This window comes from Dromiciops gliroides, chromosome 3 (genome assembly GCF_019393635.1).
Source record: "Dromiciops gliroides isolate mDroGli1 chromosome 3, mDroGli1.pri, whole genome shotgun sequence".
In the NCBI taxonomy this organism is placed as follows: domain Eukaryota; kingdom Metazoa; phylum Chordata; class Mammalia; order Microbiotheria; family Microbiotheriidae; genus Dromiciops; species Dromiciops gliroides.
In genome coordinates this window covers 505,755,813-505,768,075 of record NC_057863.1, presented here as the reverse complement: position 1 = coordinate 505,768,075, position 12,263 = coordinate 505,755,813, and the positions used below count along the sequence as shown (strand labels likewise).

The 12,263-nt window shown below is 37.4% G+C and overlaps 1 protein-coding gene across 15 annotated transcripts in view; it reads right to left on the bottom strand.

Moving 5' to 3' along the window:
• Positions 1–328: 328 nt before the first annotated feature.
• Positions 329–12,263, bottom strand: part of MSANTD2 (Myb/SANT DNA binding domain containing 2) — a 79,699-nt gene continuing 67,764 nt past the window's right edge. For 2 of the 15 annotated variants that reach the window (XM_043993086.1, XM_043993085.1), the window contains exons 2-4: positions 7,005–11,404; positions 5,366–5,426; positions 329–1,870 (exon numbers count right to left, since the gene is read on the bottom strand). In XM_043993086.1, the coding sequence (XP_043849021.1) occupies positions 1,018–1,870; positions 5,366–5,426; positions 7,005–7,080 (990 nt within the window). In that variant the 5' untranslated portion in view covers positions 7,081–11,404 and the 3' untranslated portion in view covers positions 329–1,017. Of the gene's footprint in view, positions 1,871–3,666; positions 3,993–5,365; positions 5,427–7,004; positions 11,405–12,263 lie in introns of those variants that run through there. The other 13 variants (XM_043993088.1, XM_043993084.1, XR_006355595.1 and 10 more) reach the window with 11 other exon arrangements.

Sequence of the window (12,263 nt, the reverse complement as noted above, 5' to 3'; positions counted from 1 at the left end):
ATGAAGAAGGCCCATGTGTTTATTAAACTTTTATACTTCCCACAGCCCTTAAGATAGTGTTCTGCACATACTAACTACTGTCAAATTGTTGTTCAATTGAGAAATACCCCCTCTTGTGGCAAAAACTAATCCAGCCTTACAGTGTACTGTGCCACATAAATGTAGTAAGCCAGTCAGTGAGGAACAAAGAATTAAAATTACAAAAAGGCAAGATATCTTGCTTTTGCCCTTATCCTATGTACTCAAAGTAGCAAATTTAGCTTATGGTTTCAGCTGCTTAAGGGATCACCATGTCACAAAAAGCTCAACTATTACTCCAAAAGGCCATGAATCATTTTAATGTAAAAAAAATAATAATAATAAAGTTGATATGGCAACACAACTAGCAAAGTGAATACATCACAAAATAAAGTGTTTCGTTTTGTTTTTTCCAGACAACACTGGCTGTAAATAGTAAGACAGGTTAAAAAAAATGAATTCTAAGTTATTTGTAATAGTAGCTAAAAATGATATTGAAAAAAATCTCATTTAATGTGACTCAAGATTTAACTTGCCATTATCTATTGCTTATTTATTCAGGGCTGTAAATAACACTTATATAGAGACATAGAGAGATGTGTAAAAATGAAACATTGTGAAAAAAATACAGTTTTTCAATTTCATATGAAACTCAAAGTATAAGTTCGGTCCAATGTGGAATGTACCTACAGTTGTTTATATCAGGGCTCTAAAATCCATAGAATTTAAAAAATTTTTGTTTAAAAAAAAAAAACAAACAAACAAACCAGCTGACCCACCCTGCAAGTTCATTGTGTCTTGCTTGCTCAGAATGAGCATTTATCAGGAGTGGTTTTTTTGCTTCGTCCTTGAAGTCCATTTTGATTCCTTTAAAGTTGTACTGGCCCAACTGTGGAAAGACAATTTCCATGAAGAGTCCGATGGCAGTGGGTATATGGGAGAGGCAGATAAGGGGAGGGAAAAGGGAGACAAAACCCAAATCCTTATGAAGGATGGAAATCAGTTGTTAAATTTTAAGGGATATCCAATGGCTTTTTCCAGGCACTCCACTAAAGACCCAGCGGAAAGAAAGTCCCTTTCTACTTCCACAAATTTGATATAGATGGACTTAGGGGAAACACCAGGTTCCACAATGCAGTTCTGAGACAAAAAGCCATTGATACCAACCCAATCTTTACTGAAGGTTTTGGTGTTCGCTTGGAAATGTAAAAACAAGCATTGTTGTAGAGTCCGAACCTCGGCAATCCCAAGGTAGCAATAGATAATGCGGGTGGACTCCATGTCCACTTGTAAAGAAGCCTGTGATGAAAGAGTCTCTGTGTCTCCTCGGGCTTCCTTTCCTATGTCCTGGGTACTTCGTTCCAAGTGGGGTGAAAGTGGCCTTTCAATACATTCTTCATAGCCAATAGCATAAAGGCCTGGGCTTTTGGGAATGCCTCCTGGCAATAAATATTGAACAACATTCCCACCAGTTGGTTTGGAGTGGGCAATGGGTATCCAGTCAATCTCCATGTGCAACTCCAGGCATCTGGCTTCACTAATTGTGATTTCTAAGAATTTATAATAAACATTTTTCCAGTTCATTTTCTGTACTCGTGTCATAATGATCCGGCCTTCAGGTTTCTCTGAATTGAAGTACTCCCGAAGACGCTTGCCAAGAGGCACCTGGGAGCTGATTTCAGCATAGTGGTAACGTATATCCTCTTTCCAACGGGTGTTGTAGCCAATGCCAAAAATGGCCAGTTTGTTAGAAAGATGGAGCCTGGAAAAGTCTGTCCAGCTCTGAAACAGTTCCCATTTTAACTGTACCGATTCCAAAATCTGCACAATATTTTGCATAATGTCACGCTTCCTAAAAGGAAAAACAAAAAAATTCAGGTGGACAGAGGATCACAGTACCACACTTCTCATATAAAAGAGGTCTGAGAAAAATTCACCCTTTGTGGGATTAAAGAAAGCAGAGATGGGCAGACTTTAATCACCTCTCTAGTCTGGGAGCAACCCAACTTAAATATTTTTTTTATAAAATCAGACATTCAGATTTCAGAAATCACAAATACATCAAAAAGTAGTTATCGATAATATAAAGTTAATGGTGAGCTTTACGAGCTTTCATTCCTGAGTAAAGGTGAGAAATGCTATATCTGAAAATTAAAATAATTTATAGTCCAAACCTGGTATTTCTGATACATTAAACCAAACTTACTTGGCCTACATCTGCCATGTGACCTATTCAAGTACTTGGACCAAAACCAGATATAAAACAAGATAGTATTTTCTTGCTTTTTCAAAAATTATTTAAAATATATCACCACCTCAATGTCTTACTAATACCACTGTCAGTTGATTTAGCACAACATTAACCCATAAAAATGAATCTACATGGGAAAGACCTACATTCAATAGAAGCCACTCATAAGAATAAGATTAAAGACTGTTAGAACAGAGATGAAAATATACACTAAGATTGTCCTGGGAAAGAATTTGTAAAAGACAGCAGCAGTGAAGAAACTGCTTGGACACACAAGACAAAAGAGAAAACTTGGGAAACTCTTATTTCAAATGTTGCTTAACTTGAAGTTGCAAATACTCCATGCTGGGTTGGTCAAGGGGATGTAGTAGGTTGGGTTCTTTTCTTGACTGGTCTCATTTACAGCAGGAGCTAAGACCTTTATTTTAATGGAATTCATCAGAGTTATACTGATTTACTGTTTTGTGGGAATCGCTTAACTATATACTAATCGTAGATTCAATTTGCAATATGCTGGATCACCACACTCACACACAGTCAAACGTAGGCGAAGAGTAAAGATTGGCGTGCCTGATTTACTAGCAACTCTTTGGAGGAAGAGGAGAGAGAACTGTGGCCCTTTGAGACATTCCTATCAGGCTGAACACTCTTTTAGAGACATTCATGTGTATCATTCTCAAACTATATATGATCACAATGAAATCTGTTCTCCTACCCTCTTTGTCTGCATCATCTTCCTTTGGAGGTCAGAGACCTTCACTGTGAAGGCTCTTTTATTTGTCTTTCATAGTTCCCAATCGATGAAATGGCTCATCTAGACTCATTTGCTGCTTTGTTAAAGAATAACACCTATTCCTTCACATATATAATGGAACATAGTAGGCACCTAATAAGGATTATTTTTATAGTTCTTGGTGCTCTCAAGGCCAAGGTACAGGATTCTTTTTCTGGATGAGCAAATTAGCTTTGGACAGAGAAAAACTGTTCCATGGCCAGTCTTGCAAATCCCTTATCTCAGTCAGCTATCTTTCAAATGAATTTTATTACGTCATAAGGAGAACCAAGCAACAGAGTGCAAATGGTTTAACATAAAGCCATTCCTCTTACTGAAAAACAACGTAAAGCACACATTCTTCTGATGGTGGGTTGGGTAGCATCATCTTCATGGGTGAAGGATGGCTTATTTTATTGCAACTTTATGGTAGCTAACCTGGTTAAGCCCTCCTGGGTCTAGAGGGGGAAATAATAAAACTTCACAAATGAAGATAATTTGTTCAGCACTGTCACAGCCCTACACCATCAGTAATGTTGCAGTCAGACACTGCAGGGAGCAGTTCTGGAGAGACCCCTGCACTGGAGAGTGAACACCATGAGAGGAACCTCTTCAAATCTCTCACCGTGTGGGGTGTGACCTGGAGAGAGGAGGCGGCACAGCTTGGAGATCTCTGCAGAGCCGGTCAGTTTCCTGCCCTGCTGATCTGATCTCAGCCTGGAGCTCCTAGGGCTCACATCAGCTCTTCGGAGCTATGGAGCACAAACGGGGAGCTAGACCCAGAGTTATTCAAACAGTCCCTGCGATCTGTTTGTCGTTTTTTCCTGGACTCCGGAGTTCCAACAACGGGAAAAGTTCAGATGGTTTGAGGTTGGTGGCACCGATTCTGTGCAGTTTGAGTTCAGCCCCAGTTACACCAACTGCAGGGCCTCCCCTGTAGATCTCTGGTGGCTAAAGGGAGAGGTGGGATATTTTAGTGAAAGAGCCAATGGCTTTTCTGGGAGTGGGGTGGGGTATGGGGAAGGATGGACTAAGAACTTGTTAAACTTCACTTTAAAAATTGTAGAAATAAAGTGTTTCCCTTCTTTTGGGACACTTTAGTTCCACTGTCATAAAAGATGAGACCTAAATCTAGTCATGGGATATTTCCAAACTTACTGAATTTGAAATTATTTGTCCTCATCCTAATGCAATTTTCTGAAAAGCTCATTAAAATGTTAATCAGAACTGGCCACTAAAATAATAGGATCTTAGACTTGGAAGTTATTTTAAAGGTCCTCTTAACTAATATCTCTAATGAAAAATAAATGCCCTTTATGATATCCTTAACAAATGATCATCTAGCATCTACCTGAAGGCATCTAGTAACAGGCAGGGTACTTACTTCCTCACAAGATAGCTCAAGATCCTAAGCTCAAACTTCTACTACCCACCCCCCAGGTATAATATCAAGCCCAGTGGTTAATGTTCTGGTCCCAGAGGGAGTGTCCCAAGAAGTCCAAGCAGGGCAGTATCAAAGGCAGGGGGAGGGGAGATTCCAAAGGAAAGCACCTAGTGTCTCTTCGATACACTGATCAATACCACAGCAATTCCTTTTTGCCACTTTCTCTCCACTTCTTCCCACCATCTTCTCAGATGATGTCAAAAGTTTACAGGTTGGTAACTTTTACTTCCCCATAATTTTTTGTCTCTTCACTTTTTCTCTCAACAATAATTAGACTTAACACAGCACTCATAAACATTAAAAAGAAGAAATCACTTACATGTTTCTGAGATCGCAGAGGGTTGAAATATTTAACATAACAGAAAATACCAGGCTCTTGGGGAAAAATCAGGTCACTGGGGCCAGCAAAGGGCCTAGGCTCCTAGCCTTTTTCATTTTCCCACTAATTGCTTTCTTTGCTTCCCAAATGAGTAAATAGGCCATTTGTCTACACAAAATGCAACTTAAGATGTAAAAGAAGAATTTAGAGTCCTTTCTGTCCCACAACTTTTCCACCTAGCCTCAAGATTCTTCTGCTTCATTTCTGGATCTGTTTAAACACCAAAATATTCCACGCCCACACACTCTAGCAGACACATACACACACCTTTTCATTTAATAATAAATTTCTCCTTTTCAGATGTCAAATTCCCAGCATTTGAAGATGACCACAAGGGACAACAATATGGAGGAAGGCAAGAGATGCATAAATGTGCTTCTTTAGTGGTACAGTTATGATTTTGCACGCAAGTGTAATTATATCAAGGAGTTTCTGAATTTCTCCCAATGTTCACCATCCCTAAGGAGATGCACTTTGTGGCAAGGTGAAACAGCTACTTACTGTGCTTCTTCAGAAGACTCTTGTTTTATTTTTAATGTTCTCTTTGTGACAGGCATTTCATCTGAAAGGCAAAGTTTTGAAGATGAATTAAATTTTGCTAAGCCATGACATACATTTATGCAGATTTGTAACTATCTTTACTGCTGATGCCATATTTTCAAATGCTAGGCCTTAATTCTAGTGTCAAATACTGTTGTCGTTCAATGCCAGATTTATAAATATATCTCCCAAATAATGAGATGCATACATTTATATGCGAGATCAGAAACCAGCTTTACATGTACAAGATTCTTCAAGGTCACCAATGGATTTCTAGCTAGGAGATTAAAGCTTCATTTCACTGTGAACATGATTTTAAAAGCACAAGCATGAAAACAATTCTGTTCAACTTAGATTTTTCCAACTAGATTTTTCAAAGCAATTATTTCTTCAATATCAAGAGACTTCCCAAATGTATAACATAATTTTTTTTCAAAGGCTTTAGTGAATTAACCTATCAGAACAAAACAAAAGTCACAGGACACCAAGATAATTTTAGCCTTTATTAATGCACTTCAAAAATAAAATGTGGTTAAATACTTTCTACAATTTAAGTGTCTTATCTTTTTCCCTTTCCTATTGTATCAAATCCTTTTCCTACAGTTAGCATTATTTTTTCTTCCTCACTCAACATTTGAACATTTTCATTTTAAAATACAGCATCATTTTAAGATACAGAATTAAATCAGCATCAAATTCTTGCTTTTTCATTCATTATTTTTCTACCATCAGGATTTTACATAGTCTCTAGACTTTATCTGCTATGGGGTTCATGCTAACCTTATCACAAGTGTGGATGGCTCTAGATACATTTCATAGGGATTTCTTAATTACCTGAACATGAGATTGACATAATCTTGGCCAAAGTATGAGCTACTATTATGTAACTTAGCTGATATATAGTAGTTGCAACAGGGCTCTCTCATAAAACAGTAATCAGAGAGTTAAATGTTTAAAAAAAAACCTCGAACAAGTTCAATGGATCTAGATTTGAGGGAAAAGTTTTCTATTTCTAATTTCTATAATTGTGCCAATAAACCACTCAAGTTGTTGGGGTTTCTTATAGTCATACCACTAAATAACTGGAATAAACATATGGTTAGTAAGTCAAATGGTCCTTTAAATAAATCATCCTTTTCAGTAGCTTTTCAAGGCAAAATTGAAGAACTCTACCTTTTGCAGCCAGGTTGAAGCCTAACAGGAACCTTTTATCCATATTTAAGTTCAAAATCCAAAAAGGACAATCAGCATTTCAGTATTTTGTCCAAATGAAGAATAGTTAAATAAACAATATGGAACCCAATAACCAATAAATTTTGTAATTATCTTGGAATTACATGGTACAGGTACCACATGCTACATTTAAAATTGAATAGCTCTGAAATCAAAAGTCTTCCATGATGTCAGGAATCTTCCTGACACCATAATCATCAAGAGAAGAAACCATGCCACAGGCAGCAATTTAAAGCCAATTAGGGATACACATATCTGCCCACAAAAGCTGGTTACCACCTAGTGCCAACAGTGGGAATGGTACCAGGACATAGTCCAGGATTATCTATAGCAGTATGCACATAAGGGTAGTTAATGGCTCTCTTACCCAATTCCTGATCTGTTGGATAGCCATGTAGATCCTGACTGTGGTTTCCCCAGTCCTCCTGTGAATAATCCTCCATAGTGCTGCCATCTGACTCCAGCTCCTGGTACAAGCCACTACTGTTAATAAGTACAGGCTGGCAGGGCTGAGCATCCCATCCTCCCTGACCAAACACCTGTTCCAACTGTTCAAATGTGTAACTGCTCTTTCTTTTCCCAACACCATGTTCTTTCACCCGACTGTAACACCTGCGAAGGGTCTAAGACACAAAGTCTTTTGTTATTCCTTTAAATCTGTACTTCCTCTTCCAGGTATGGACCACAGATATTAATTACTATTAAACAGACACAAACAGACAAACACAGACACATTGTTATAGGAACGCTAGATTTCATTTTCATTCATTATATTAGAAAAATACTATATTCAGCAATAACTCAAACACATTACAATTCAAACAGTTTTGCAGTTAATTATCCATTATAAAACAATAAACATTACATCATAGCATGTCCCCGATACACACATTTTATCCCTCCTCCCCCATTAAAAAAACAACCAAGAAATACCAGCCAGCCAATAGGATGCACACCTGCCACAGAAGAGAGAGTACAGCTGCTATTGTGCCCAGAATTTGGAAAAAGGTGAGGGAAGGGAGGACAGAGAAAAGGATTCCCCAAAGCAAAGAATACAACCTTCCTTACTCTAGGATAAGGAGGAATACAGATATAAAAAAAAACAAAAAAACAAAAAAACAAACAATTGCCTAAACTAATTAGCTAGTAAAATATATTACTTACATAGTCTGTATTCCTTACTAACTCATTCTGTTTCTTGGGAAGCTGCTGAAATTTAAAATAGAGGTCAAATCAATAATACTCCAAATTCCCAATCTAACATATTAATTATCAAGAAATAGTACTCTAATACCTAAGTCTAATAATGAACCAAATGTACTACAGTCTACTCTAAGACCCAAACTGTCAACTAAAATGAACAAATAAAGGTTGCTTTTTTGGTTTTAGGAAGTGGGTTAGAAGGGGATATATTTTATTTCCTTTCCTCCTATATTACTATATAAAGAAAAGAAAATATTATGCAAGTACACATGTATTTAGGTTGTCTTCTAGAGTTCATCCCTTTCAATTTTGTAAGAACAGGAACTGTTATTTGGATGATCTTCATCTCATTTCTGATAATCAACACCATTTACTATAGCCTAGCGGTACACCCTATGATGTTCTTTTAAAAGGGACACTAAAGACTTGGTACCAACTTCCAAATTCATATCCCCCCCCCCAATTGCAATCCTTCCAATATCCATTGTTTTGTTATGTTTAGCTTCATGAGCCGTATGACTGAGAGACAATCTGCCCTCCCCCCCCTTACTCCCTGGAGAATTCTAAGTACTTCTGTATTCAACTATGCATAGCTGATTCATTTCAGAATTAATTTGGAGGCATTAGTATGACTGTAAATTTCTCCTTTAGATGTAAGGTTAAATCCCATAAGTCAATATATTATCTATTCCAACCAAAACTCTTGATAACCTTTTATAGGACCTCCAGTAAGTTTCAAACAATGGTTGACAACCTACAACAGATTTTATTTTTTTACTTCAAAATATATCACTTGAAGCTAGACATACAGACTGAACAACGCTAAGTATAAAAGGATGATAAAGATGATGAACTGCACAGTCTATCCTAAATACTAACCACCCTATTCCCTGCATAACTACCACCCTACTTAATTCAACCTTCCTCAGGATCTCTTTTGGTGCCTCATATGACCCCTTTAAAGGACTAAAGTTGTTGGTACTAAATATTTCTTGAAGTCTTTTCTTTTCACCAGGGGCACAATCACAATTCCACTAGATATAACTGTCTCAATTGGAATTCTAGGCCCTAAGACTGTCCAGGGCTTAAGTCAGAAATCTGGACTTTGGAAAATGGTCAATGAGCAAGCTTTTGAACCAAAGAAGACAAGTGCCTTCAAAGGTTCTCTCATTCAAACCTCAAAATATTCCCCCACCCCAGCAAACTCTGCCCTCCTTACAAAGATTGGAATTTGAATTGCAAACATCCCCAGCCAACTTTTTTTTTTAATCTTACAACGTCTTGTTCCTGCCTCCAAGAAAACGCAAACCCCTTCAATCCAGCCCCTCCTAGGGCCGTAAATGGAGATTCCCAACCATGCTCCTTTCACCCTCCAAGGCCATAAATGGAGACAGAAACCATGTCACTGCTCATTCCTTTCAAGTTGCCCAGAGAAAAGAATTCACTACATAAAATATCCCAGCCAGAACTATCACTGATAGTAATTTGGGAAACCAAGAAATAATACTAATATCATCTCCCTAAAGAAAGGTTACTTAGCCACATCAAACCCACAAGGATATAGTACAGACCTAAGAAAAGCCACCAATCTCTGATACCAAGCATGGTGGGAAACCACAAAACAGGCTCTTTTACCATCTGTGTAACCACTAAATTGTAGTCAGCTAAACTTGAAATTTCATAAGGCTTATGTAAGTGTGCATGAAGAAAACAGTAAAGTCTAGTAGTTACACAATGGTTGAGAAGTCCCAGATCTGCTTATGGAATACTGGTCAGGTGACTCAGTTTCTTTCAGGCAAGAGGGACTAACCATTATTGCTATATACTATCTTGTAATAGCTGACGTATGAAAGAAATATTCAATTTGAGGGTTGAAGATGCCGAGTAAGCAAATATCATATTGGGAATTTGATATGTCAGAATAATGTTAAAACTAGTTAGGAACATAGATCTAGAACTAGAACTCAGAGGCCATTTATTCCAACCCCCTCATTTTACAGATGAATTAACTGAGGCCCAGGGAGGTTAAATGACCAAAGGGCACACAAGTAGCAAACATCAGAGCCAGGATTTCAACTGAGGTCTTCTGATTCCATGGCTGTTCTTTCCACTGTACTGCACTGCCTCTAGGTAAATATAGCTTCAGTTCTCTCAAGAAATGTACATATTTCAAGAAATGTTTAAAGCAGAAGTGCCTTGCTGATCTCCAGCATGGACCCAAGAACCAAGAAGATTTCATACTTTCCATATAATATATGTAAGGCATGTTCATCAAGATAGATCCATGTCTCCAGACTTGAAGGCAACATTAAAACTCAGAAATCAGCTTGTCTAACCCTATGAGAAAAACTATGATACAGCCAAGCTAGGAGATTTGGAATGAATAAATAGGAGGGAGGGAGATTCCTACTCTTATTACCAGGAAAAAGTGGACCTTCCTAACTGCAAAAGATTACTTAAGGGATATAATGGAAAAAATAGGTACTATAACAAACAAAATGACTTGGGGAAAATGCCCTAGTCTGAATCGTGACACTAAAATGACAACACTCTAGAATCTAGGAATGGGAACTTTGATGATTCTCTGGGAGAAGACCCACCTCTAGGTTACTGACAGGTCATATCTGGCAAGAACCTCATTCTGGCCTTTCTTAGAAAAACCATTTCTGCTATAAGAAGAGATGCTTCTTTCTTCCTTGGCTTCCTTCCTCCCTTCTCCCTTTTGCCCTATCTCAGAAGTCAAAGTAACTTAGGTTCAGAAAAAACTTTTGAAGTGAATTAAAATTTAGGGGAAGAGAATTTTTAAACCTATTAGAGGATTCACTTTTCTAGGCTACAGAAAATATCCAAAGTGGAGTAAAGTCAGTGTAGTTACTTACTACCAGATACTACCACAGAAAAACTACATATATACATGATTTTTCCCATAGGGAAAACTGTTAACAGTCACATATTACCTTATATCTTAAATAACTCTTTTTTAAAAATTATGACTATGTGAGCACTAAAATACCAATTTGATCAGATAACCAAATCACAGGTGGAGTGCTTTAGTACTGAGTTTAGAAGAAATGCCAAGTGAACTCTTAATGAAGTCCACTGTGTCAATTATTTGAGGATTTTAAAAGGGTGAGATTCAAAGAAAAGATTTGAAAAATGCCCCACTACCAAAGTAGGGAGAAAAAGATGACTGACAACTTATAGAACATAGTTAACTTTTTGGCCAATTTTAAGATTAAAAGAAAAGAAAATGAAAGAACAAGAAGATGACATTCATTGTGGATGAATGCAAAGCAGTCTATCTGAGGAGTAAACAAAGGCAGGAATTGAGATTGGCAGGATTTGGGTTTAACAGTAGCAATGCAGAGAAAGACCCAGGGTTACAGTACACGAAACATTAAATACAGTGCACAATGCAACTCTCTTGCCAAAATAAGTAAATCCAGTATTGGGTTGTATAAGCAGAGGAATCACATGTAAGCTATGAAGGTGGCTCTTCCTCTCTATTCAGCACCGGTGAGGCAACAGCTGGAGCACAGCATTCAGTTCTGGGCATCGCACCAGCTACAAGAGAGGGAAATTGTAGAGTTCAGAAAAGGGCAAATAAAATAATGAAAAGCTTGGAAAAATAAGATCTACAAGTAGGGCAGTGGTTTCATCACAGCCCTCCCTGACATTAAACAAGATACTTTTGGGGTGGGAGTGGGTCTCATTTTCCCTCATATCTCCTATAATCCTTCCCTGGATTTTTAGAAGTGAAAAGAAATAAATTCTTCCCAAGCCTGGCAGAGCATAAAGGGAATTAAGCAAATTCATAGAGCAAGATGGAGTATCACCAATTCTGCTATCAGCACAATCATTTTCTCAAAGTTTGCCCCATTTTACATATAATCAGAAAAGAATTACCATGACAAAACCACTGATCTATGAGAAATGGCTATAGGTGAAACAAAGCATCCAATAAGAAGAAGAGTGGGCCACAAAAGCCCACAGGTAAATGTGTTGTTTGAAAGACATTGGCATGATCATTCTTGTTAGTGTCAGACATCAGATGAAAAATAAAGTCAAATCACAGAAGGAAAGCTGAGTTGCAATAGCAAGAAACGCTTATTTAAAAAAATAAAAATTTAAAAATAAACCAGCAGTGAAACAAGCTTTCAATGGTAGTTATAAAACTACCAACACTAGATGGAGGTTAGGTATACTTTATCTTAAAATCCTTTGCCAATTAAAAATTATCCATGTGGTTTCCCTATTTTTGGCCAAATGATTAAAAATATAATACATTTTATTTGTAAACAAATCCTTATAAATCACATGGATCCTGTACTTCATTAGAATCAGGAAAAATCAACCTCAGGGAAAATATTCAGGAATTTATTTTCTATGAACCAAAGAAATACCTAAGGCTAAAATAGCTGTA